A 25,345-nucleotide genomic window follows, 5' to 3' on the forward strand; every position below is an offset into this window, starting at 1 on the left:
GTTTGCTCATTTCTAGCTTATTGGTATCACTCTATTCAGTACATTTCGTTATCTATAACTTCTCTTGAGTAAGTGTTATTAGTTTAAGTTTACATTAAATAGGTACTGTAGATCACCATTTCAAGTATAAAACCACTAAGCCACGAATAGGAGATAACTGTTTATCACGAATAGGAGATAAACATGAAAACAAAACAATGTTTTTAAATTCTGGGTAGATAACTATTGCCTGCCACGGTGCTGTGCCCCAAGCCTGCTTTTTTTTGTTTTTTTCATGTAAATAGAGATTAGCAAAGTATTGGAGGCATATTAAAGGCACATTATCACTCAACTGAAAACGCGATGAGGAGTGAGAGAATTGAAAATGGGGTAACTCTAATCCACGAGATTCCTTGTCATTTAATGCCCTGTCTGCATGTCTCCGAAAGTCATTTCGTATACCACATCCATCCCACACTTTGGGAAACTCCCAGCAACATGTCACCGCTTGCTAAATATAATCCAGTTGTGGTTTTTTAAGGGACGTGGAGAGATGCTAAACCCATCAGCCTGACGAGGCGACTCAATTTCCCTTGGTTTCACAATTCTTCTCCCAGTGCCGAGGCTGCCAACATCGTGGCCCTTAGTTCCTTTGCTTTCTTTATCTGGTCTCCTCTTACACATTAATTTAGTCAACGTTTTCGTTTTTGTTTTTGTTTGGCTGCGCTGGGTCTTCGTTGCTGTGTGCGGGCTTCTCATTGTGGTGGCTTCTCTTGTTGCAGCGCAAGGGCTCAGTAGTTGCGGCACGCGGGCCCTAGAGTGCGCGGGCTTCAGTAGTTGCGGTGTGCGGGCTTAGTGGAACCTTCCCAGACCAGGGATTGAACCCGTGTCCCCCGCATTGGCAGGCGGATTCTTGACCACTGTGCCACCAGGGAAGTCCTCAACATTTACTTATTAAACAAATATTTGTTGATTACCTACTGTGGTGGTTTTAAAACGGCCCCAAATTCTTTGACCCTCTTCCCATCAAGAGGTGAGGTCTCAAATGCCACCTGATATCACTTATATGTGGAATCTAAAACATGACACAAATGAACTTATCTACCAAGCAGAAACAGACTCACAGACATAAGAGAACAGACTTCTGGTTGCCAAAGGGGAGGGGAGGCGGGGGAGGGATGGATTGGGAGTTTGGGATTAGCAGATGCAAACTATTAAGTATAGGATGGATAAACAACAAGGTCCTACTGGGAACTATATTTAGTATCCTGTGATAAACCACAATGGAAAAGAATATGAAAATGAATGTATGTATATATATATGTATATAACTGAATCACTTTGCTGTACGGCAGAAATTAACAACATTGTTTATCAACTATACTTCAATTAAAAAAAAAGAGGTGAGGGCTCTGTTTCCCTTGAATGGGAGTGGCTGGTTACTGGTCCATCAGTAGAGTCCGTGGAAATGATAGCATGTGACTTACGAGGCTGGGTCATGACAGGGACAGAGGATACAACTTCTGCCTGCTTTGCTGGAACAGTTGCCCTAAAAGCCTTCAGCCGTCATGGAAGCTGTCCACCCGCCCTGAGGCTGCCATTCTATAAGGAAGCTGAAACAGACACTGAAAGGCAAAGCCCTGAGAGAGACCTGCCCAGCCTGGCCCTTCCTGTTTCTCACCCCCCATGAAAGATAAGTGATAGTTGCTGTTATGAGCCAAGCCACTAAGTTTAGGAATATTTGTTACACAGCAGTATATATCCACCACACCTACTGTGCCTGACACACTGTTCTACATGACATTCTAGTAGAAGACCTGCAGGAGAAGCACTCTAGACAGAACAGTGAGTGCAAAGGTCCTGAGGCAGGAACCAGCTTGCTGAGCTGGAGAACAGCGAGGAGCTCAGTGTGGCCAGGGCAGAGTGAGCGAGGGGCCATGCAGGGCCTTGTAGGCCATAGAGTTCTCGGAGGAGTTTGAGGTTTTTCCCAAGACAAGGGTCGGAAGTGGGAAATGGAGGGATCCAGATGGTTTCCCTTGACCATCTGACCTCTCTGCTGCCTGCTTCCTTCTCGGCTCATCAGGAGAGAAGTCTGAGGAACCCCCAACCCACCAAGCCCAGGCTGAGCTCTGAGAACTGGGAACTTCCTTCTCTACAGCCAAGCCCAGGCTGAGCTCTGAGAACTGGGAACTTCCTTCTCTACAGCCAAGCCCAGGAAAAAGGGCTTTCACAGCTGTAATTCTGTTCTCATCTTCCCATCGTGGGCAGGGACCTGGCCCCGTGAAGTATCTGCTCTGTGCCCAGCCCCACGCAGAGGGTGAGGACCCAGATATTAATCAGCTACAGTTCCTGGCCTCCTCTGCTCGGCAGCGCCCCCCAACACCACCTCCGCGCCTCCCCCCCCACCCCGCCCCGCAGTCCACGGGGTCAAGTTCTTGACAGCAAGGTGTCCATTGCAGCTGACGCTGAGGCCAAGAGGGGAACCCTTGACTCGAGCTGGGTGCACTAGCTTCTCTCACTCCCATATTCTGCAGCAGCTAAATGTGGTATGGAGCTAGGAGGAAATGCTGATTGTACTCTTTGTAATTAAAAAGATTTAACCTTCAATTTAAAATAAATTCAGACTTACCCTAACCCTAAAAAAAAAAAAGAAAAAGAAAAAAAATTCAAATTTACAAAGAAGTTGCAAAAACAGCACCAAGAAATTCCATACAGCCTTCACCCAGCTTCTCCAAATGTTAACATCTTACGTAAACAGCACGATGACCAAAACCAGGAAATTCACACTGATGCAGTACGATTCACTAGCATAAAAACCTATTCAGGTCTCACCTGCTGACTGCCAGTGTTTTGTTCCTGTTCCAGGATCCAGTCCAGGATTCCTTGTTGCATTTAGATGTCATTACTCCTCAGTTTCCTTTAGTCTGGATTAATTCCTCTGTCTTATTTTTCCTTCCCCATGACACTGGTGAGGTGTGCTGCCCAGCTATTTTGAAGAATACCCTTTCATTTTGGGTCTGTTGACCGTTTCCTCCTGATTAAATTCAGGTGTTGAATTTTTGGTGTAAATAACATGGACGAGCCTATCAGGAGGCACCTGATGTCAATTTGTACCATTTACAACTCAGATCACCGGTGTCGGCCAGCTTACCACTGATACTTTTCCCTTTGTAGTTATTGACTATCTTGTGGGGAGACAAATAAATAGGGAATAGTTGAGGAAGAGGAGGAGAGGCAGATGGAGAAAAGAGGCAGCTCGCTCTTGCACTCCATTGCTTGTGGTCTTTCCATGCATGATTGCAATTTTAGTAAACAAAACAGCCTCCATTCTAGGCAAAATCCCGAGCTGGCTGGTTTCCCCGGGGTGAAAAGGAAGAGGCTGTGTCACACAGTGACCACAGGGGGGCAGCAGAGGATTGGGAATGAAATGAAAACTGGGCTCTAGGATGAAAAGCAGTTTAGTTCCTTCTAAGTAAATAAACTTGCAGAAACGCAAAGGCTCTGCCCCAGCTGAGGCCTGTCATCTTCTGGGAAACAGGTCAGGTAGTTGCTGGCTGCTCTGATTACACTCCCAGCATTAGGCATGTCTAAAACAGGGGCTTTTTATCCTGGGAGGGCTTTGGCGGGGGGGGGGGGGGGGGGGGGGGTGCTGAGAATCCCTTCTGCAACTGCCTGCAAGACTCATGGGTACTGAGGGTGTATCGGTTTGGAGACTGCTTGCAAACTCCCCAAAACACCTCTGTCAAATGTAAGCAAGTGGAAAGTTTGCTGGCAAGTGATGAGCATGTTCCTAAGATCAGAGAGAGAAGAGAAGAAACTGGGCAGCTCCAGTGGGTCTTGGGAACCGGTGGGTCAACTCCCGAGAATGCTCAAACTTCAACTGCTTTCGGTCTTATATTCAGCTCACAATTCAGATTCTGAGGAGGAGGGGGTCAGATGCGTCCAGCATGGCAGGGCACGTTATTAATCCCTGCCCCCTCCTGCTTTCCCCGACTCTAGCCACTTTATGCTCTGGTCAGTTATTCATTGAGCGAGAGCCTTTAGGTGGAGGGGTCCAGTGGACAGCTGTACAGAAGAGAGTTGACAGAGGGGAGTTTGACGTCCATTTTGAGGTCATGGGCCGTCACTCCCGGGATGCAACCCCCAGGCCTCGCCAAGATCTAGGAAGCCCTCCCTGTCTCCCTCCCAGCTCACCCCGGGCCACCTCACATGTCAAGCCCGTCCCCTCCGTCCCCTCGGCCAGGAGCAGCCTCCTTCAGTGTGTGCAAGCGCCCACTTACAGATGGTGTTTCAAACGGTGGGAAGAAGGGTCACTGCCCAGAAGGAATCGGAGCGTTATGTCCAAAGAAGGTAGAACAGGTAGATGCTCGGTAGCAAGACCCCACAGGCGTCCATCACAGAGGATCCTCAAAGGGATCCATGACCTCAGCATAGGTGAGGACTAGTCTCTAGGACTGTGGCTTTCAATACGTACGTATGTTCAGTACACTTTACATGCAGCCCAATCCCGTATGTGTATGTCCACACACATCGTATAACATATACTGAGATGTTACAAAGCCATAGTTATCTTTGCTAATTACACTGACACTCCTGATCTTTTCTATTTCTCTCCTGGTCCATTACAAAGAAAAACGGGTCAAATCCACCGACTTGATTTCATAGCCGCTTGGCCTGCTGTTCTAGCAGCCCTCTTGCCTCTGCTCCCCCGCCTTCATCTGCACTGCGACACTCTGACCCCCCACCCGGCCTGTACCATCTTCACAAGTACCTAGTGAACCCCTTGCTTCCATTTTCTTCGTGTGTGATCCACGCACCAGAATAAGTCTTTCTAAAGCCCAGCTTCGATTATATCAAAAAATGGTGCTGGTGGCCTCCTGAATGAATTTGATTTTATCTGTGCAAGATGTGGGAAATACAGTATTGAGCAAGCCAGATCAGAGCTACTCACCCTCAGAGCTCATGGGAAAGAGATTTGCCAACAATCATAATAAAGTAGTGCAGGAAATACGGGGTAGAAGGGATCCATCCTAATCTAGCTGGGGATCTTCCAGGAAGGCTTCCTGGAGGAGGTGTCAGTTAAGATGAATGCTAAAGAGGAAGGGGTGTGTGTGTGGAGTGGAGTTTAGGTGGGAAGAGCAATGAAGGTGAAAGAGCCTGAAATGAGACACTGGGGTGAGTTCCAGGAGCAGAAAGTCAGAGCAGGGACTTCCCTGGTGGTCCAGTGGTTAAGACTCCGCACTCTCAATGCAGGGGACCTGGGTTCGGTCCTGCACACTGCAACTAAAGATCCCGCATGCCGTAACTGAGACCTGGTGCAGCCAAATAAATATTTTTTAAAAAGGATCATGCTATCTTAAAAAAAAAAAAAATCAGAGCAGCAAGTGGGTCACGGGAGGAAAAGACAAGTGACATGGTTGCCAAGGTGTGAAAGATGCAGAGAACTGATAATAATGAGAATGCGATTACCCGGTGGTTCTCACCTGGGGGCAGGGGACACTTGGCAATCAGTATCTGGAGATATTTATGGTCTTCGCCACTGGGGGTGGGGTGCTAGTGGGGGTGGGGTGCTAGTGGGCCAGGGGTGCTGCTCAACGCCCCCCCAGTGTCCAGAAATGTCCCTCCTCTAACCCAGAGATGTAGCCAACCCCAAATGCCAAAGGTGCCAAGGTTGAGAAACAATTGTTGAATGCTTACTCCAGTACTTTCTATAAATCGACTTATTTAAATCTCACAACAACACTGTGAGGTAGGTGTTTTTATTACCCTTTTTTCCCAGATGGGGAAACTGATCTAAGTAATGTACCTGAGGGCACAGCTATTGTCCAAGCCCGGCTGCCCTGCTGCATCTCCAGGCAGGGAGGTCTCAGGGAGTGGCCCGGAGGAAGGAACCAGTGGCCATGTTAGGGGCAGTCTGGAGGAGGTAGGAGGGACGGAGGGCATGCAGGTGGCCCTGGGTTTCTGGCTCGGGCAGTGGGATGGGGATACAGGCAGGAGGTCTGGATCGTCAGATGCTGAGCTCCTGTCTTGCCCTTTGGAGGGCGAGGCACCCACGAACCTCTGAGCCACGGTGGGCAGGCAGCTGTGGAGCAAGTCAGCAGCACGTGGACGAGGTCATGGAGGGTGTGGAAGGAGCAGGACCCAGGTGCAGGGGGTGGGGGGGCAGCCAGAGAAGTGGGAGGAAAACTGGGGTGGGGGTGACACTCCCAGCCAGGGAGAATCTCTCCCTTCTTACTTAGCATTCCTGCAGCTGATGTGTGTGTGTGTGTGTGTGTGTGTGTGTGTGTGTGTGCGCGCGCGCGCGCGCGCGCGCATGCACGCCTCGCATCTCACTTCAGAGTTCTTGCTACCAGAGAGTTCTTGGAGGCTAGAACGCCTATGGGTCCCCCTGCAACCCTCCCAAACTGTGGCTTATTGCACTCTGACTCAGGGCCATTAGGGTTATAATGATCACCAGGAACCCAGGTACCTTCTGTCTCATTGCTTTGCCATCCTTATTTTATGATGTTCACCTTGAGGTCCAAGATGGCTGCCGGGGCTCCAGCCATCCTGCTTGCATTCCAGCCAGCAGCCTCATTTTCCCCATGTGCACAATGGTGGGCGGGGTTAACACCTACCTTGGAAGACTGTCAAAAAGAAGAGAAGAATGGACCACAATGACAAGAAGCCACTGTGATTGGTCAGGACCTCCTGGAGGCTCTTGGTAGGACTGGGTCCCCCTTTCGCTGTGCCTGTGCCCCGGAGCCCTACCCGATGGGCTAGGGACCCACGGGCCTTCGGCAGCCTCCCCTCCTCGTCTCCTCTCCAGCTCCTGGGGCAGGAATCACGTGGGCATCTCCTGTGCTCAAGAGCCTCGCCAGCCACCCAGGCCCTAAGGTGCTCTCCCCTCCCAGGGACCCTGCCGCCTGGCCCCGGGCCGGGATCTCCAAGGGGGAAGATTCAGGGGCGGCTCCTGCTCCCCGCAAGAGCTGGTGCTGCTCAGGGGGCCTCGGGCTGAAATCGTGAACCACGGGAGGGTAGGGACGAGTCTGGGTTCCGCTGGGTTCTGAGAGCCTGGCAGAGGAGTCGGCCTGGAGTCAGGGCCTGGCCACCCGGCTGAGGGGAGGCTGCATGCTTGGGTCCTGAGAGCTCCTCCCCAGGATTGGCCACAGTATTTGTGGGGCCCAGTGCAAAATTAAAGCAGGGGCCCTTTGGTGGAAAACTCTTAAGAATTTCAAGATGGTGGCAGCAGAGCCTTAAGCCAAGCGCAGGCCCTGGAGTTCCCAGCCTGGGATAGCGATGGATGATTTTACTGTCATCTGGGGTCCCCGGGGCCTCCACCCGGGACAGAGGGGCCCGGGCTGGGGCCAAGGCTGAGCATCTCCGGCGGCACACGGGGCACCAGCCTGGCCCCTGAGAAGCAGCTTTTATGGGCGACTAACGGGGAACTGCGTCCACGTTTCTGCAACATCCTCCCCCCTGTGGGCCCTTCCTGAGCGCATCGCTCTCCTCTGCAGGGTTTCTTCAAAGTCCTATAATGCCCTGTGTCACGGTCCCCCAGAGTGGGTGGTCACAACAGTACGGATGCCCGGCCCGCACCTTCAGCCCACGAGCCAGGCTCTCTGGGGATGGCGCCCAGGAACTGGCGATTTCGGAAGAAGCTCACGCCCTGATTCTTAGGGGGTTCTGAAGTTCGGGCCCCACCGCTTTACCAGATTAATCCCATAAACAACCATTGGGCCGTGTCAGTGGCCGGAGCGTGGATTTATTCTGCGTCTCTGAACCAGTTTAGTCTGTTTACAGTCTCGCCCATCCTGGGCTGAGAGTTGTTTTCTTGCCCTCTCTGGCCTTGCTAAATGCTCCTTCTGGAACATACCCCAGAGAGCCGGAGGAGAGCACTGCTGCCCTCCCTTCCTGGGCTCGTGTGGCCCAGGTCTGGCCAGGCTGGCTGTGCCAGGGCCAGGGGAGTGTGGGAGGGAGGGCTTCGTCCTCCAAGGCCACTGGAGTGGGAGGTGGGGCAAAGGCTGGAGCGTGGATTGCGACCCACAACGGGCACGTTCAGTGTGTTTATTGCAACGGGAAACGAGAACGGGCTCGGAAGGCTGGTGTCTTTACCGTCATTTATATTCCTCCTCGCGGAATCCGGCAAAGGACTAGACAGAGCGTAAGGCAGAAATGTGGAAAAAAAGGCAGGCGTCACAATCCGGGAGCCGTGAGCTTGAACGTCTCCCAGGAAAGGAGATGCAGCTTTAAAGACATTCCTTCTGTCTGAGTTCATCTGAGTCTGCAACTTTAAGACCACACGCACGTTGTGATCATGACGGGCTTTTGGTTTCTTAAAATGAGATTTCTCATCCTTCCCTGCTGCTCTCCCCGGGCACCTGCGGGCGCCAGGGATGCACAGCGCTCCTGCTTGTCGAGAAGTAGGGTTTTTAAAGGCCTCGTGAGTTTACATTAGTACCTTCTGCATGAATGAGAAAACAACATGGGGGACTGAATATACTGCGATATACACATTCATAAGGAATGTTCTAATAACAATTAGAGCACAAAACTATTTGTATGAACATATTTCCAAAAGGAGGAATTATTGCATTTGAGAAGTTGATGCTTCTTGGACCAGAGGTTTGTCTTTCTTCTTTGCAGCTGCTTCGGGAGCGGAGCTGTGGCACAGGGCTTACTGGTGCAACACGTTACGAGGGACACAGATCTGGAGAGTTTCGAGGTCAGGGCTGGGACAGCCCTTGGGATTCGTTTGTCCCCAGAGAAGAGTTTGGACCCTGAGCAGTTCAAGATGGGACCTGCCGGGGTCCCAGTGCTCTGGGATCGCTACTTCAAAGGCAGACGTTCTGGAAGGTTCTGTGGAGTGGGGCTCAGGCATGGCTGCTCGTGCACAGACTTGGCAGGATGGCTGCCCTCTGACGGCGCGGCGGAGACCCTGACCTCCCGGCCCCCTTGGAACAAACTCATTCCAGACCTCACAGTTGAACTTGACGTTGGCTGTGAACCTGGACAGATTCACAGTCCTTCTGGTTGCTCATCAAGCTTCTGGCTTTGATTTTGAAAGGCCCCGCCCCCACCACGAGCGGGCCTGCTTCCGTGACGTGTTCTTTGAGCCACGTGGGGCCGTGGGACGCGCGCCGTCCGGGGACGCAATTGGCGGCTGCTTCTGATCCCTTCGGGGTCTAGAGACGGGGTGCCTGGCGGCCGGCAGGGCAGGAGGCCACGGGGCGAGGACCGAGATGGCCTCTCCCCACCACAGGGCCTGAGGGGGGCTGCGGGGACACGGCCCGCTTGGCGCTGCCCGACGGCTGCGGGACATCCCTTCCTCCCCGGGACCCGCTGGAGTTTTTCCAAATCAGGGTGAAAATCGGAACGAGCTGGCAGGGGGAGATGCCCAAAGTGGAGGTAGCGACTCGCTCAGCACGGCCCCTTCCAGCTCTGGAGGGGGATGTTTGCAGTGGGGGAAGGAACATTCAGAAGAAGGAAAAGGGGTCTGGGCGCCCCATCTGAGCTTCGGTCGCGGTCACAACGGTTTTCCTCTTGAGGGAGAGCGTGTCCTTTAAGGGCGCCCCGGCCCAGGGGCCCCGGCACTCAGAGTAAAGGAGGCACTACCGCGGCGGAGCTCTGGGACCTGGAGCCGGGGCAGCGCGGCCCAGCTAGACGCCCTGCAGCGGGTGGTTGGGGTCGCTGCGCTCCCGCTTCACCAGGGGCTCGCCCCGGCCTCGGGCCTCCGAGCGGGCCTCGCTGCCTCCACGGTCCTCGCTGAGGTCATCTGTGGAGGCGGGGTGGGGCGCGGGGCACATCTTCAGGGGGCGCGAAGGGGCCAGGGCAGGGCGCTGCCTTAGCCTGGGCCTGGGTTGACCCAGTCAACCTGGAGGCCTTCCTCCCCACGACCAATGCCCACGTGCCTGGGCTGTGCTCCCGGCAGCATCGCCCTTGGCGGTTGGGCCCCCCCACCTCCACGGGGCAGGGTATGGGGCCCCGGGGGGGGGGGCGCTCTCTGGCCCACCTGCCCTGCTCCCCCTCTGGACGTGGCCGCAGGAGGCCCTCACCCCGCCAGCCCCAGCACCGGCACCAGTCCTGTCCGTGGCCCTGTGCTGAGGGGCCTGGGGTGCAGGGAACCAGGGAGAGGAGTAAACGTAATCCAATAGGAGGGGCAGGGCCTCTGCTCTGAGCCCCCAGTGGGCTGCTGCCCAGTGTCCCCGCCCCAGGGGCCGCCCTGATCGCCACCAGGCCCAGGACAGGAGGGAAAGCCCAGACACACCCACCTTTGTCGAGCAGTGTCAGCGACAGGGAGGCAAGATCGTTGAACTGAAAGAGAGAAGCCCGGAGTGAGGGCCCTCCGCAGAGCAGGTGCCGGGGAAGGTTAGCAATGTCCTCGTCCACAGAGGAATCGGGCTTTCGCTTTGTAAGTGAGAGGGCTTCTGCCGTGAGAACCGGCCCTGAGGCTGCTGGGTGTCTGGGTGTGGCCCCTCTAACACTTTCCAGGGCCCTGCCTGGGAGTCACTGGAGGGCTGTGGCCTCTGAGTGGTCAGTGAAGGAAAAGCCGCTGTTTATCACGGGCTTACCACGTACTAAAAGCTCTACAAGTGTCGCCTCATTTCTTCCTTGAAACAACCCTGTCATGACCCAGCAATTCTGCTCCTCGGTCTATACCCCAAAGAAACAGGTGCTCAAACAAAATGTGTACATGAATGCTCACGGCAGCACGATTCACACCAGCCAAAAGGTGGACACAGCCCATCTATCAACAGGTGATGGATCAGCAAGGTGGTGCATATCCGTGCAATCAAACAGTGTTTGGCCAGAAGGACAGAAGCACCGACACTCGCCACCACGTGGACGGACCTCGAGAACACGATGCTCAATGAGAGAAGCCAGACACAGAAGGACACACAGGGTGTGATTCCACTGACGGGAAACGTCCAGGACAGGCCGATCCACAGAGACAGAGGGTGGATTCACGGTTGCCAGGGGCTGGGGGGTTTACTGCCAAGGGGGTGGGGTTTTCTATTGGGGTGATGGAATGTTCTGGAACAAGATAGGTGGTGGTTTCACAACGCTGTGAATGTACTAAATGCCACTGAATTGTTTCCTCTGAGATGGTTAAAAAGGTAAATTTTACTTTCTGTGTATTTTACCTCAATGAGGTGGAAATCCTGCCCGGGCCACGTGAGTAGGGGACAGAGGAGCCAGGGTCCGTCCTGCTGGGGCAGGTGAGCTTTTTCCCACCCGCCCCCACGAGCGTGTTCTCTCGGGCCCCGAGGCCGGCCCTCTCATCCCGGGGGCGCTCACCTCTCCCATCACGGCAATGGGCGTCTCCCCAGTGGCCTCGGCGACGCGGTGCTCCACCAGGTAGAACATGTACTCGTCGTAGAGCAGCCGGATGAGGTGGAAGGAGCCAAAGCTGGCGGCGCTGCGCAGCGTGAGGTCGCGGATCACCATGGAGCTGAGGCGGCAGACACGGGCTGGCACCTCCGGGACGCCAGGCTCCCCTCCAGCCCCGAGCTGGCCTGCGAGGGGCCTGCCAGCCTCCCAGACCACCCCGCGGCCTTTCCCATCCTTCCCATCCTTAGCCAGCAGTTTTAGGCGCCTAAAAACGAGATTCAAGTTCAGGGCACCTTTGCCTCTTTCATCCAAAGCAGGGGTTGGCAAACCGCAGCCCAAGCCAGACCAGATCCAGCCTGCCAGCCAGGAATGGTTTTTAGAGTTTTGAACAGTTGGCAAAAAATGTCAAAAGAATTGTATTTCACGACACATGGAATGTACCTGAAATTCACACTGCAGCATCCATTAATAAAGTTTTATTGGCTGTGCCTGTCGTTGTTGTGCTGTGTGCCTGGAAAACTTTACCCCTCAAAAAGATCTACTATCTGATTCTTTCCAGAGAAAGCGAGCGCCGATCTAAAGGAGTTATTAAACGTGGTCCCCGACCAAAAACCCTGGCCTATACGTGCACTGCCACGTGGCCCCAAACACCTGGACACTCCAGCTCAGAACTCACCTACTCTCAGTGACGTCTAATCGCTGTGGTACCGAGAAAAGAAACAGGAAGGGACAAGACAGGAGAGGAACCCCGGGGCATCGCTCCGGGGCGGCCCTGCCACCCTGGAGTCCAAGCACCCAGGGCCCGGCGAGATCTGTCAGAGCACCCAAGCTGCAGCCATCGAATCATTTCCTTCTGTGCAAACAACTCTCCCCCTGCTCCTGTCCGGGGAGCCTGTTAACGGCTTTGGCCTTCAAAGCGATGTTTGCTCAAAGAACGTTTTTACTTATTTATTTATTTTTGGCTGCGTTGGGTCTTCGTTGCAGACGGTGCTCAGGCTTCTCACTGAGGTGGCGTCTCTTGCTGCGGAGCACGGGCTCTAGGCGCGCGGGCTCAGTAGTTGTGGCGCACGGGCTTAGCTGCTCCGCGGCACGTGGGATCTTCCCGGAGCAGGGCTTGAACCCGTGTCCCCTGCATTGGCAGGTGGATTCTTAACCGCTGTGCCACCAGGGAGGTCCCTCAAAGAATCTTTTGAAAATTTAACGAGCCTCAGTTTATCTTTTAACAGGTTGAAACTGCTGCCTGCTCGAGTGTTAGCAAGGGGGCATGCGGGCAAGTCGGCAAAGACAGCCGACAGCAAACCAGTGTACTTGATTCTTCTTGCACCCATCTTCTCCGGGCCAGCGTGCAGACACGCTCTGACGGCACTTTGGTTCAGCGGTGGAAAAGGAGAGCTGGCTCCAGCCGGCTGTGGCTTCGAGATGCCCTGGAAGGGCAGCCAAGGAGGGGACCCGGGTGGTGCCTGCCTGTGTCCAGATGGGCACTTTAGGAAGCAAAGGTCACCTGAAGAACGTTCACAAAGAATGAAGACGAAGGCCGCCTAAGTGGGCACAGGGAACAGGCTCGGGGTTCGGGATGTGTTTTCTGCTCAGAAGCTCCTTTGGCTCCGTATGGCTGACCCCCTAAAGGTAAGCGAGTGAACACAGACCACGGGTCCCTGGGAAGGGGCCCCCCTCACCCCTCACCCCCTCCCACCCTCCCTTCCCCATGCCTGGAAGCGGTGCTTGGTTTTCATGCTGCTGCCGATAACACAGGCCTGGAACGAAGCTGCTTGCATTTCAAAGTGTTAAGATATGGTCTGCGCTGCTGCCGCTCTAACGGGAGACCCCAGGCCCGAATGCTTCGAGCCACCCTCCCACTCTGTGCCCACCCAGAGGGGTACCCGGCACCCTCCCCTGAAGGACCCCCTGGGTCAGGCGCTGGTCCCCGGCACCCCCCAAGCCTCCACCCAGAGGGGTACCCGGCACCCTTCCCTGAAGGACCCCCTGGGTCGGGCGCTGGTACCCGGCACCCCCCAAGCCTCAGTGTCTAGTTTGAAGCTTTGGATCGAGAGGCTTTTCTGAACCGTCTCCACGGTCACCTTGGTATGTTTTGGGTTCTCCAAACGGGCTCGCAACTTTCTGCGGTGGGAACATCAGTGGCCGTCAGCTTACCCAGCCCCTGCCCACCGCTGTCCATTTGCTGGTGGACGCTACAGAGGCAAGTCCCTTAAACTCAACAAGCTGGAGTCAGGTGGGGCCTCCGTCGTTACAGGGAAAAGCAGCCCCCTCTCACGGAGGCCGCAGCCACTTGCAAGCCTCAGCTGGGTTCGCATCTCTGCGGTGTAAGTCACGGCGTCACCCTGCCAGTCCTGCTTCCTCAGGTGACGACTTCCGGCCACGGGGGTTGGGGGCTGAGTCCCCACTGGCTTTCTCTGCAGCCACCGACTCCGACTCCATTCCTCCCCCATCACCCCAGTGTTGCTTTATCGCACTTTTGGACTAAATCCTGTTCCCTCTGTGGTGATGGGGTGTAAGTGCACAGCTGAGCCACGTGGTCAGTCAGGCTTACAGTCCCTTTCTTGTTCATTCATCACCCAACATTCGGACGCTGAGAAGCAGCGGTGAACAAGGGCGACGTCCCAGCTCTCGAGGAGACATGGGTGGTTGTCGAGGAGACAGGCGATGGACAAGCAAACAGAGAACGGGGTGACGGGCAATGGAAGAAAATCCAGGCGCAGGGGACAGAGGACGAGAAGGGGAACGCAATTTCACTCGGGAGGTCTGCAGGCTTCTCTGAGGATGACCGGGCCACAGGGCTCCCTGGGGAACGATGCTCCAGGCAGGGGAGGGCAGTGCAGAGGCCCTGAGGCCAGCAGGCCAGGTCAGAGCATGAGGACGGTGATGGGAACAGGGAGTGGCCAGGCCAGCAGCCGGCCGAGGGGTCGGGAAACGCTCCGATAAGAGCCAGACAGTCAATAGCCTTCTGCTCGTCACTGCTCAACGCTGCTGAGGATCTGTAAATGAGCGGGCCTGGCCTCACGCCGATAGCATTTATCTGCACAGCCAGGTGGACGGCAACCTGAGCCCTGGGCCGCAGCCGGCTGGCGGGCTGTCCTGCACGGCCTGCAGGCAGAGAACGGCTGATCGCCTCCGTTGAGCAGAACGCTCCATTTCCACGTGTTTATCGCTGAGTGGGACCGGAACTCCGCCGCAGGGCTTCTCTGGGTGAGCGCAGCCCACGTTTTCTGGGCCAGGCAGGGATCCCCGCTCCCGCTCGCCCAGGTGAGAGGTGCAGCATGGGGACAGCCTTCCCGCGCGATCCTGACTACACCGCTCCCCGGCCTCCTGGGCCCCGCGTGGCCGCACACAGTCTGATGCTGCTCTGGTTCCTGGCCTGCGGCGTGACCCGCTGTTTTCTCCCTGGAAGCCTTTACGATCCTTTCTTATTCTAGGTGTCTGAACGTCACAGTGAGGCTGGGAAGCTCATCCACTGGGCGGGGAACCCGGCAGCTCTCGGAAACTTGGGCCGTTAGTTATTATTTTCTTTCCCTCCGTTTTCTCTCTCTTAAAAAAAAAAATTCCTATCAGCTGGCTAGTAAACAGCCGGGATTGATCCTTTCATGTCTTTTTCCTTCTCTCTTCGTTTTCTTTCATGGGTTCTCTTTCTCACATTCTTTTTTCTTTCTCCATATGTTTTTCTCTCTCACGTTTACTTTCTGTGACGGTTAGTTTTCTGTGTCAGTGATGGGCAGTGATTCAGTCAAACATTAGTCTAGGCGTCGCCATGGTTCCCGTCCACCATCCCTCGAGTTGAGGTGGAGAAGCTCAGCCTCCACACTGGGGGTGGGCCTCACCTAGTCAGCAGAGGGGCCTTGGGAGCAAAACCGAGGTTTCCCTGAGGAGGAAGGGGTCCCCACCTGCGGACGGCGGCATCTGCTCCCCCCACTTGAGCGTCCAGCCCGTCAGTCCCTGCTACAGACTTTGGACGTGCTGGCCCCGCGATCATGCCTGCCCGTCCCCTGAAATAAATCTCCTTACATTCACACACACACACACACACACACACACACACCTAACTCACTATAATACAGTTACATACATCGTTTTAAAACACGTCCACCTAACCCTCACCCAGGACCACCCTGTGGGGAGCCGACGCCCGTCCCTGCCCCGTGCTTGTACTTGGCAGTGAGGGGATAAAGGCTCACGTCGCGTCCTGTTTTCATCCTGCTGCTGTCCTAGCTGGCCCCTCGCACCACAATTCCCCACCTGGTTCTCATCTCCCACCTGCCGCTACCTGCGCTCCTGTTCTCTCTAGATTCTTCCTTTACCTCACTCCGTGGGGATGCTCTAGGGGCAGAAACAAAGGCTCGTGCTTGAGCTGCCGTGTCTCTCCAGCAGGCGGGCCCGAGATGACGGTTTCTGTCTTCAGAAGCCTTTGTAACCCAGTTTTAGGCCCCAGGGGGCTCTGGGCCTGCCCCGGGAGCCCCCAGGAGTGAGGCCCACAGGCTGGTCTGCGTCTCTGGGCCTTGGCCTCCCTCCCAGGCCTGGAGCTCTCTGGGAGATCAAGGGCACACCTACCTGTAGAAGGACCATTTCAGCAGGAACTGCCGCGCAGCCTTCGGGAAGCTGGGGCTGCCCGCGTGCTGCTTCAGGACCTGGGTGACTACGTTGTCCAGCCAGCTGGCCCACTGGTCCAGGGAGCTCTGCTGCTGCAGGGTCAGCTTGAAGTCCTGCTCCAGACGCTGCACCACGCCCTCCTCGCACTGGCACACCCATGAGGCCTGCTCCTGTAGGGCGCGGGCAGGCGAGGGCCGGGTCAGTACGGAGGGACAGCGACATCTCCCGGGCGCGGCCCTAGGCCGGACACACACAAGCACAGACACCTGCTGCTCTCGACCTTTTCCAACTGCGAACTCGGCACCCGCTTCATGGGGCAGAGACGGATGGCCATCCAGAGGGAACCTGCCCGGCTTCCAAGGGCCTAAATCCAGGCTCCCTGCATCCTAGGCCCAGGCTGTACCACGTCTTCGCGTTGCGTTATTTCTAAGCGGCCAGTCCTCTGTGTGCGTGTTTCTGTTTATTCGGTGGATAAACTCAGGGCCTACACTAGACGTAAACACAGCAGCGGGACTCCCCTGACGGCGGCTGCGCTCTCCTAAGCCCAGAGGAGAGAGCCGTGAACGTGGCAGTGGGAAGGCAAATTTTTAATGAAAATGGGCCAAGGCGTCGTCCCAGAGCCTGGAGGCCAGGGGGACGATCACGCAGCGGAGCCCGGGGGTCCCTGAGGACTGTGGGTGCCTCAACCCCGACCCTTCTCACGCAACAGGAGCCTGGGCCAGGCCCGGGTGCAGGGCCGGCTTTGCGGTAGGCTGAGTTTGGTGGGTCTGCGCATTCTTCTAGCGGGTGCAAGCCGGGTCCGCGCGCCCCGGTCCCAGGCCGCGGGGAGGCGCTCGGGAGAGTCACCTGCACGTTGGCGAAGTCCACGCGGTTGAGGTCGCTCAGCATCTGGCTGATCTGCGCCGTGTTCTGCAGCACTGCCCGGGCCGCCTGCGCCAGGTGGTTGAGCGACGTGTAGCGCCGCAGGGTCTGTGCGAAGGCGCCGACCACGCCGACCTGGGGCCCGGGAAGGTGTGAGGCTAAGCCCGTCTGCCTCTCTTCTCAGGGGCGTGGCGGCGGAGGGACCAGGGGAGAGCTGTTCTGGCAGGGGAGAGGGACCCGCCCTCCGGACAGTCTCAGAGACCCCGAAGTTGAGAATCAGTGAGGGACACGGGCGTCACCAACGCGTGGAGTGGCATCTACGGCGGACGCCACGGCACAGCACAGCGTGGCCAGGCCCTGGCTGCTAGGATCCCTCTGGCTCTCTGGGAGGGACGGTAAAAATACCGATTCCCAGGCACCACTGGATCGGACGTTGCGAGGTGTGGCCTGGAAATCTGCGCTTTGAACAGCGACCCAGCCGGTTCCTAAGCGTCCCGACGTTTTACACTCACTGGTCTAACCAGTCAATTCCAGCTTGTGGGGAGCAGGCAGGCGGGATGCCCAGATCTGGCCCCGCCTGTCTGAGGCCGTGAGAATGCTCTCGGGAAGGGAATGGGATCGCCTCTTTTCCACAGGTAGGCCTGATGGCCATGTTTTACATTCTGATCTGTGGCCGAGACGCTAGCAGTAAGGGTGACCACAAAGAGGTTAAATCCCCCTCCTATGACGAGCAGAGCAACACTCGATCTGCTCTGAATCCACCCAAAAGTATCACAGCAAAGACATCTTCTGTCGGGCGCTCCCAGCCAGCACCTGTCCTCCACCAGCAGCAGCCCTGGGCCTTCCTGGAAGGACCACTGACCCTCAGGACACACAGCAGCAGCCCCCTTTCTCTGGGGCCCAGCGGTCCTCCAGTTCCCTGGGGGCAGAGGGACAGGAGCCCCCTCCTTTCACAGCACAGCAGGGCCCGAGGGGGCCCCAGGCTGGAGCCTCTGCCCTCCCCCCCCACCCCGCAGCGTGGTCTGGAGGCCCAGACCCCAACCCCGACTGTTACCTTGGTCTGGATGACCTGCTGTGGGAAGTCGCTCATGGCGTTCGTCAACCAGCCTTCCAAGCTCTTGGCAAAATTGCGGATGGCCTGTGTCAGGGTACCTGGGGGACACGAGTATTAACGGTGAGAAAGGCAGTCTTGCCCGTCAGAATCAGCTCACGTGTAAGAGGTGCACACATGCCGTGGAAATGACCACCCACCGAGAACAAGCAACACAGAGGAGAAGAGATGGTGAGAATTTAGGGCACTTAGTGACGGAGGTGCTGAGTAGGAACTGGGGCCAGCGCCGTTGGTCTCTGCTCGTCTACCTGTCTATGCTGGCAGTTCTCACCTGGGGTGATCCTGACCCCAGGGGACACTGGGCCATGTTTGGGGACATCATGGTTGTCACACTGGGGCGGCTCCTGGCATAGAGGGGATGGGGCCACAGTGCCCAGGATCGCCCCCCGGAGACGGACCCACCCCGATGTCATTGGGCTGAGTGGAGGGGGGAGACCCTGACACACACACGTGCATGTAAACATATTCTACCAACTTCCAAATTTATTTTGAGATGGCTTGCAATAAGAAATACATTTTTTTGAAAAAAGAAAACCACCCCTAGTGTTATAAAAGGAAATATACCCAATCTCAAACCTTAATACACAGACTCTAAAAGCACACTACACTGAACAGTCTCCAGGCTGGCAAGGCCAAAGGAGAACTGCAACGGTTTTGCCGTTTCCCATTTTCTGGCAAAAAAAAGCAGCAGACCAGGTCATCAAAAAGATGGAGGTTCCCCAGCGCTAACAGGCACGGATGTTAACAGGCAGCCGTTCCGGAAGAGCGAGGCTCAGCGCCCAGCCTCCTCGCCCTCACGAGGTCGGGACTCGCGTCCTGGGGGCCCGAGGGACAGCCCCTAGGTAGGGGGGCCCCCTGGTGGCGGGTGTTGTCACCACCTCCGGAGGCCACAAGGGCGGGTGGGGGCAGAGGCCCTGGGAGGGTCCCCACGGCCCGCATCAGCCCCAGACGGGTGTAGCCATCAAGGGCCACCATCTCCTTTTCTCTCCCTTCCTCAGTCAAGGCCGCTGGAATCTGGAGAAGGTCTGAAGAATCCACCCCTTCATGCTGCAGACTCACAGTGCTGGGAGGAAGCCGAGCTCAGCGTCAGATCAGCTGGGGAAGCGGGTTAGAACCCGACTCAGCCCCCGCCCCCCGAGGCTGTCCCGCGACCTCGGCTGGCCTCCACTCTGGGAGTCTCCTCTGGGGAGGTCGCGGGCAGGGGTGTGGGGAGGGGCGCTTACTGGGCACGGGCCGCAGCACGTCTGGGATGAGGATCTCCACCAGCGCCTGGTACAGGATGTGGTCGCAGGTCCTCATCCACCTGAGCACGGGGTCGCACTTGCACAAAGATACCAGCTTGTCCTTGGGGAGGACGGTGCCCTCCGGCTCCTCGTCGCTGCGGGGGACGGGGTCACGGGGGACACAGGTGAGCCGTCAGCCCGGGGCCTGCTCTCGCGGGATAAGCCGAGTGAGGCTGCAGGACCACCTGGGGCAGGCAAGCTCCCTGCCCTGGGGTCACCCCTGAGATCCTCGCCGAACAAAGGGAAATGCCATACGAGTCGCACACCAAGTCAGAGGAAAGACCACACGTGCGTGAGGGGGTCTGAGCGCTGATTCTTGAAAAGCTGGTGCATTTGTGGGTGTCAGCAGGAGACGGTCTGCAGGGCAAACCCAGGCCCCGTGAAACTGAGGCCTGTCTGGGGGCTGACGGGCAGTACCTGGTAGGTAGAGAGGCAGGGCCGTCGCCGGAGGAGGCTTTAGAATTCCAGAAGGAAAGCCACAGCTTCTCAACGTAGTGGAACTGGAGGTTCATCACGACATCTAACGTGGCCTAGGAATAAACACGGCTGGATAAACACTCCGCTGCACTCACACCACGTGGCTGCCATCAGACTGTGCCAAGCAAGCGGCCGGGATACAGGCTGCAGCGGTGTCTTTCCAAACCCAGACAGACCACGAGAGGGGATGGGAGTGAACGAAGGAAGATTCCATCCACCCCCTGGCCAGAGGGAGGGGGGGCCAGTCCTGTCCGCTCCTTGTCACCGGCGGGGACACCAGTGATGCTCTGGCGCTGGCCTCGCGCAGCTGACCGAGGCGCCCACCGGAGCCCCCAGGGCCCGGGCTCGGGGTTCGGGGGGCAGTCACCTCGCAGTGCCGCCGGTAGGCCAGCTGAAGGGCCTTGATGTCGTGCAGCGTGATATTCTCCTGCAGCAGGACACTGCCCAGGTCGGGCGCCGGGAACTCCGGAAAGACGTGGGACACATCTGTGGCGGGGTGGGGGGGAACGAGGGGGCAGGTCAGCAGGGCTGGGGACACCGGCCGTACGTGTTGGTGACCCCATGCCAGCCCTGGCTCCTCTCACACCACACAACCCCTAAGCTTTGGTTTTCTCAGGTGCAGGGAGGGGACAACATCGTCAGCTCCCGGTGACGCACAAAGCACAGGGCCTGGGCCTGGCACACATCGTGCACTCCATCCCCCCAGCATTGGGGGCGCCCAGGTGGGTGACAGCGTCTCCAGAAGACCCAACAGGGGAGGGTTCAGTCGGGGCTCAAAGATACACTAAAGTACACGGAGGCCACCCACGTCTTTAGCGTATCCCGTCGCTCCGGGGCAGGGACGGTGCCAGCTGGGGAGGGACTCTCCCAGGGCTCAGCTGAAAGTACATCCAGTCTTCTTTCTGACGGGCATTTCATTTTACTTATTTTCTTTCAGTTTAGTACATTTTATATTTTAATTTTTGGGCCGAGCCACGCGGCTTGTGGGACCTTAGTTCCCCGATCAGGGATCAAACCTGTGCCTCCTTGCTGTGGAAGTGTGGAGTCCTAACCACTGGACCACCAGGGAATTCCCCTTATTTACTTATTTTTGTGATGGTCACTTTAATCCATTATTTTTGGATTAATATCCATTAATTTGGGAGGAACATGCTGATTATTCTAAAGTCTCAGGGATTCCACAAAGAGGGTTTATCTAGAACTTTCTACGTAATTGAAAAGGTGATATACAAGAAAACTGTCTAAAGCATCCCTGTAGATGCTGCTGGTGCCGAAACCCAGCCCCAGCGGTGCCGAGTGGTCCCAGAGCCTTGCCAGCAGGCCCTGCGCCGGGGTGGGGGGCTCACCGATGTACTGCTGGTGGTGTTGGCTTTGGGCAGCCATGGCCTGCTCAGGTGTGCTGTGCAGGCTGCCGTGCAAGCCGCTCTCCCCAAGGCTGTCCGTCTTCTGGGCTGGCCGGTACCTGGGCAGAGAACACGTGTGCCACCGTGAGGCCCTAACAGCACTGCCCAGAAGGGGCCCAAGGAGTGGAGGATGGAGCAGGATTTGGTTTGGGGTGTGTGTGTAATTTTCTAAAACTAGTGGTCAAATAGAAAACACAAAATTTACCATTAAAATGGTACTTTTGAGTGCACAGCTCAGTGGCATTAAATACATTCACATTGTCGGGCAACCGTCCCCACAATCATCTCCAGAACTTTCTCATCTTCCCAAACTGAAACTCTGTCCCCATGAAACACGGACCCCCCCTTCCCCTCCCCCAGCCCCTGGCCCCCACCATCTACTTCCTGTCTCTATGGCTGTGACTCCTCCAGGGACCTCACGTGAGTGGAATCAGACAGTGTTTGTCCTTCTGTGTCTGGCTTATTTCACTGAGCATCACGTCCTCTGGGTTCATCCATGTTGTAGTGAGTGTCAGAATCTCCTTCCTTTTGAAGGCTCAATACCACTCCACTGTATGGATGGACCACATTTGTTTATCCACTCATCTGCTGATGGACACCCGGGTTGCTATTACATGTATATATTCTAACACTTCTCTCTTAGAAAACAAGTGAACTTCTTTACATAGAGTCCCAAACGTCTTACTATTATGTGATCTCAAAGCACGTTCTGAGACTTTTATTTTGCCCTGAGCTAGAAAGCAGTGGACAGCCTGTCCAGGCAGCAAACTGAGAAACGTAACAGAGAAGGGCTTCCTGGGGTGAGTTGCTTGAGCCCTGAGGGATGCGCATGCCAGGTGGGATGGGTGCGAGGGACCCAGCCTGAGCTGGGAGTGCCTTTCCTTGTGGGATGTAGGGCCAGGCTCACTGGGAGGAGGGAGGACGCCGCTCAGAGGTATGTGGACCACCTGACTTTGTGGGGGTGGGTGGCTCTAAGTGTCAATGGCACAAGCCTGTGGCCCGAACCCCACAACGGAAGCTACAGAGTCCTTGTCTGTGGACGATCAGGTACAGGATGGACTCCTGGTCCTGGAGAATGTTCCAGGCTCTCTCCTGCGACCTCCAACTCCCGTGATCGGCCATGTGGTTGGGAGTCACTGGGACCCCGTAGAGCAGCTAAAATGGGGTGTCAGCCACGCAGCTCAGCTGAGGCACGAAGGTGCCACGTGGAAGAGAGTGGGGTGCATCCCTGCTCTGGAGCAGAATGGACCCCGGAGAGGGGCTGGGGACAGAGGCGGGCAGAGGGGTGAGTGGAAGGGGCCAGGGAGCTGGTATTCGAGTGGGGCCCTGAACGGGGCGTCTCCAACTAGGGCTGCAGAGCACCATTTCTGCCCCCCGTTTTGAAAATAAAGTTTGACGGCCACATGGTCACACCCGTTGCCTTAACCTGGTCTGTGGAGGATTTCACGCTACACGGGCAGAGCTGAAGGGTCTCCACAGACAGTGTCTGCCTGCGAAGCTGAAGATATGTGCTCTCTGGCCCTTTACAGAAAAAGTGTGCTGAGCCCTGCCTTAAAAGATGAGTAGGTCTGTGAGGCAGAGAACATTCCAGAAAATGACCAGGCCTTTCCAGCCATCAGATCCAAAGGTCAGGAGGAAGCAGCAACTTAAGTGTATGAGCTTCTTTCTCCTGGCTTCTGGGGTTATGTTCAGTGCTCTCTCTCTTTCTTTGAAGACAGAGAGGAAAATCAAAGATCTGTGATTCTAACTCTATGGCATTCAGGAAAAGGCAAAAACTACGGAGCCAGTAAAAAAACATCGGCGCTCGCCGGAGGTTGGCGGGGAGGAGGGACCAACAGGAGGAACAGGGAGCGTTTTTAGGGCAGTGAAACTACTCTGTACCATCCTCTAATAGTGGATACGGGTCATTGCACCTTTGTCCAAAGCTACAGAGTGGGGCTTCTCTGGTGGCGCAGTGGTTGGGAGTCTGCCTGCCGATGCAGGGGACACGGGTTCGTGCCCCGGTCCGGGAAGATCCCACGTGCCGCGGAGCGGCTGGGCCCGTGAGCCATGGCCGCTGAGCCTGCGCGTCCGGAGCCTGTGCTCCGCTACGGGAGAGGCCACGACAGTGAGAGGCTCGCGTACCGCAAACAAACAAACAAAAACCAAAGCTACAGAGTGTACGACACAGTGAACCCTAATGTCGGCTATGGACTTCGGGTGACAAGAACGGGTCTATGTGGGTTCATCAACTGTAACAGAGGCACAACACTGGAGGCCGGGGTGTGGGGGGGCACGCGGGAAATCTCTGCACCTTCCACTCACTTCTGTTGTGACCCTGAAACTGCCCGCGTCCTGCTGGCCTCACTCCACGCCAGGTGCAAGTGAAAGGCAGGGCTCTCCCAAGACGCCGAGATGGGGGCGAATGTGAACTGGTTTTCTCCACTCCATCCATGTTTCATCCATTTCCAGGTTGTGGTCAATGGTCGAGAAACCCCTCTCCCTCCGTTCCTGCTAGTGAAACCTCTCAGTGGGCTGGCTGATCCTTGGGCCGGCCGGGCAGCTCACCCACCTGGGCTTCTGATGCACAGGCTGCTGCCGCATGGCCATGTACTGCGTGTCCTCCTGCAGCCGGTTCAGGGGCGAGTCTGGCTTCAGACGGATCCCGTAGTAATGATACTTGGAGTTGCCCCTAGGAACCAAACATCGGGTCAGCTCTCTTTGCAGATGTCCTAAACCGCAAGACGGGGCTCTTTCCCCGCCCTTCTCCCTGGGCTCTCGGGGCCAGTGTTCCCTGGACCGTGTGGGAAACATTCATGGGCTGTCCCGTGGTCAGAGAGGTTCAGGAAATTCTGTAACGGCTTCCCCCTCTGGGAGACTCCCCTCTTGTTTTTTAGTATGATAAAGGCTCTGAGAAGTCCTGCAGTAAAAAAGCCAGTTCAACTTTGTTTAACCCAGCATGGTCTAATAATAGCAATAATCATACTTGTTATTATAATAAACAATAATAATACTTATTATTATAATAAATAATAATACTAATTACTATTATTAACTCTCCCCCCCTTCCAATCATCTAATAACATGTTTTACAAATGGTACAGTTTGGGAAACACTACCTTATTTTATTATGGGAGAAATGATGCTCAAAGGGTTTTAAATAATTTCTTTAAGGAAACAGGTCAGAAGGGGCTCCTCTGGAGGGAAGGACAGACACGCGGCCTTGCAAACAGCCCCAGCTCACGGGCTGCCATTTTCCCTGAGCTGGCAACATGGACAAGCCGGGGAGCCTGGGTCCTTCCCGGGTGAGGTGCGAGCTGAACTGGTGCTCGGAGGGAGAAAGCGGGGAGGATGGGCCCCAATTCTGAGGCCAGCATCTGGGACCCTCTGAAGGTGGAGGCCCCAGGAGCCATCTGGAAAGGCCCCAGGGCAGCGGTGGCCGTGTCCCCAGAGGTCATGGACTCCTCCTCCCTGCCCCCCTCTGGCTGCCCATGTTTTGTAAGGATGTCCTCCGTCAGGGATCCCAAGGTGGCAGAGAACTCTCCTGGCCCCGTCCTTCAAGACACCCAGCATGCCCGCTTCTGGGAGGGGGTGAGTGAACGCCGAGACCCACGTGTGTGCGCCTTCACCCAGGGCACGTGGCGAACCCGGCCGGCCACAGGTCAAAGCCATGCAAGATGATCTCACGTGTGGGCCAAGCCCCCCGCTTTGAACAGAGCGAGGCCGTCTTTTCCTAGTGGGAGGAGCCAAACGCTACTGCCGGGGTCGGGGGTGGAGGGAGAAAGATTCCCGCCCGTGAGGGTCCCCGGCCGCTGTCTGCCAAGAGCAGCCCAGAGTGGATCGGTCCAGGCACAGCAAAAGGCATCAAGACATGGTAAATCCAACTCGACTAGACAATCCAGAGGCTGCTATTTAAAAAGCCTGCTATGGCCAGGACACGGAAGCAACCTAAGTGTCCATCGACAGATGAATGGATAAAGAAGATGTGGCACATATATACAATGGAACAGCACTCAGCCATAAAAAGAAACGAAACTGAACTATTTGTAGTGAGGTGGATGGACCTAGAGGCTGTCATACAGAGTGAAGTAAGTCAGAAACAGAAACAAATACCATATGCTAACACATATATATGGAATCTAAAAACAAAGGTCATGAAGAACCTAGGGGCAGGACAGGAATAAAGACGCAGACGTAGAGAATGGACTTGAGGACACAGGGAGGGGGAAGGATAAGCTGGGACGAAGTGAGAGAGTGGCATGGACATATACACACTACCAAATGTAAAATAGATAGCTAGTGGGAAGCAGCCGCATAGCACAGGGAGATCAGCTCGGTGCTTT

At 55.9% G+C, this 25,345-nt stretch overlaps 1 protein-coding gene across 10 annotated transcripts in view; it reads right to left on the reverse strand.

The window, feature by feature from the left end:
- Window positions 1-2,368: 2,368 nt before the first annotated feature.
- Window positions 2,369-25,345, reverse strand: part of RFX2 (regulatory factor X2) — a 105,359-nt gene continuing 82,382 nt past the window's right edge. For 2 of the 10 annotated variants that reach the window (XM_033400891.2, XM_033400890.2), the window contains 11 exons: window positions 23,575-23,694; window positions 20,967-21,082; window positions 19,988-20,106; window positions 19,561-19,673; window positions 19,084-19,238; window positions 17,804-17,901; window positions 16,735-16,884; window positions 15,850-16,058; window positions 11,257-11,410; window positions 10,230-10,272; window positions 6,620-9,733 (listed from right to left, as the gene is read on the reverse strand). In XM_033400891.2, coding sequence (XP_033256782.1) covers window positions 9,618-9,733; window positions 10,230-10,272; window positions 11,257-11,410; window positions 15,850-16,058; window positions 16,735-16,884; window positions 17,804-17,901; window positions 19,084-19,238; window positions 19,561-19,673; window positions 19,988-20,106; window positions 20,967-21,082; window positions 23,575-23,694 — 1,393 coding nt within the window. In that variant the 3' untranslated portion in view covers window positions 6,620-9,617. The other 8 variants (XM_004277261.4, XM_033400892.2, XM_049707575.1 and 5 more) reach the window with 7 other exon arrangements.

The sequence above is a fragment of the Orcinus orca genome, chromosome 3 (assembly GCF_937001465.1).
Source record: "Orcinus orca chromosome 3, mOrcOrc1.1, whole genome shotgun sequence".
In the NCBI taxonomy this organism is placed as follows: Eukaryota; Metazoa; Chordata; class Mammalia; order Artiodactyla; family Delphinidae; genus Orcinus; species Orcinus orca.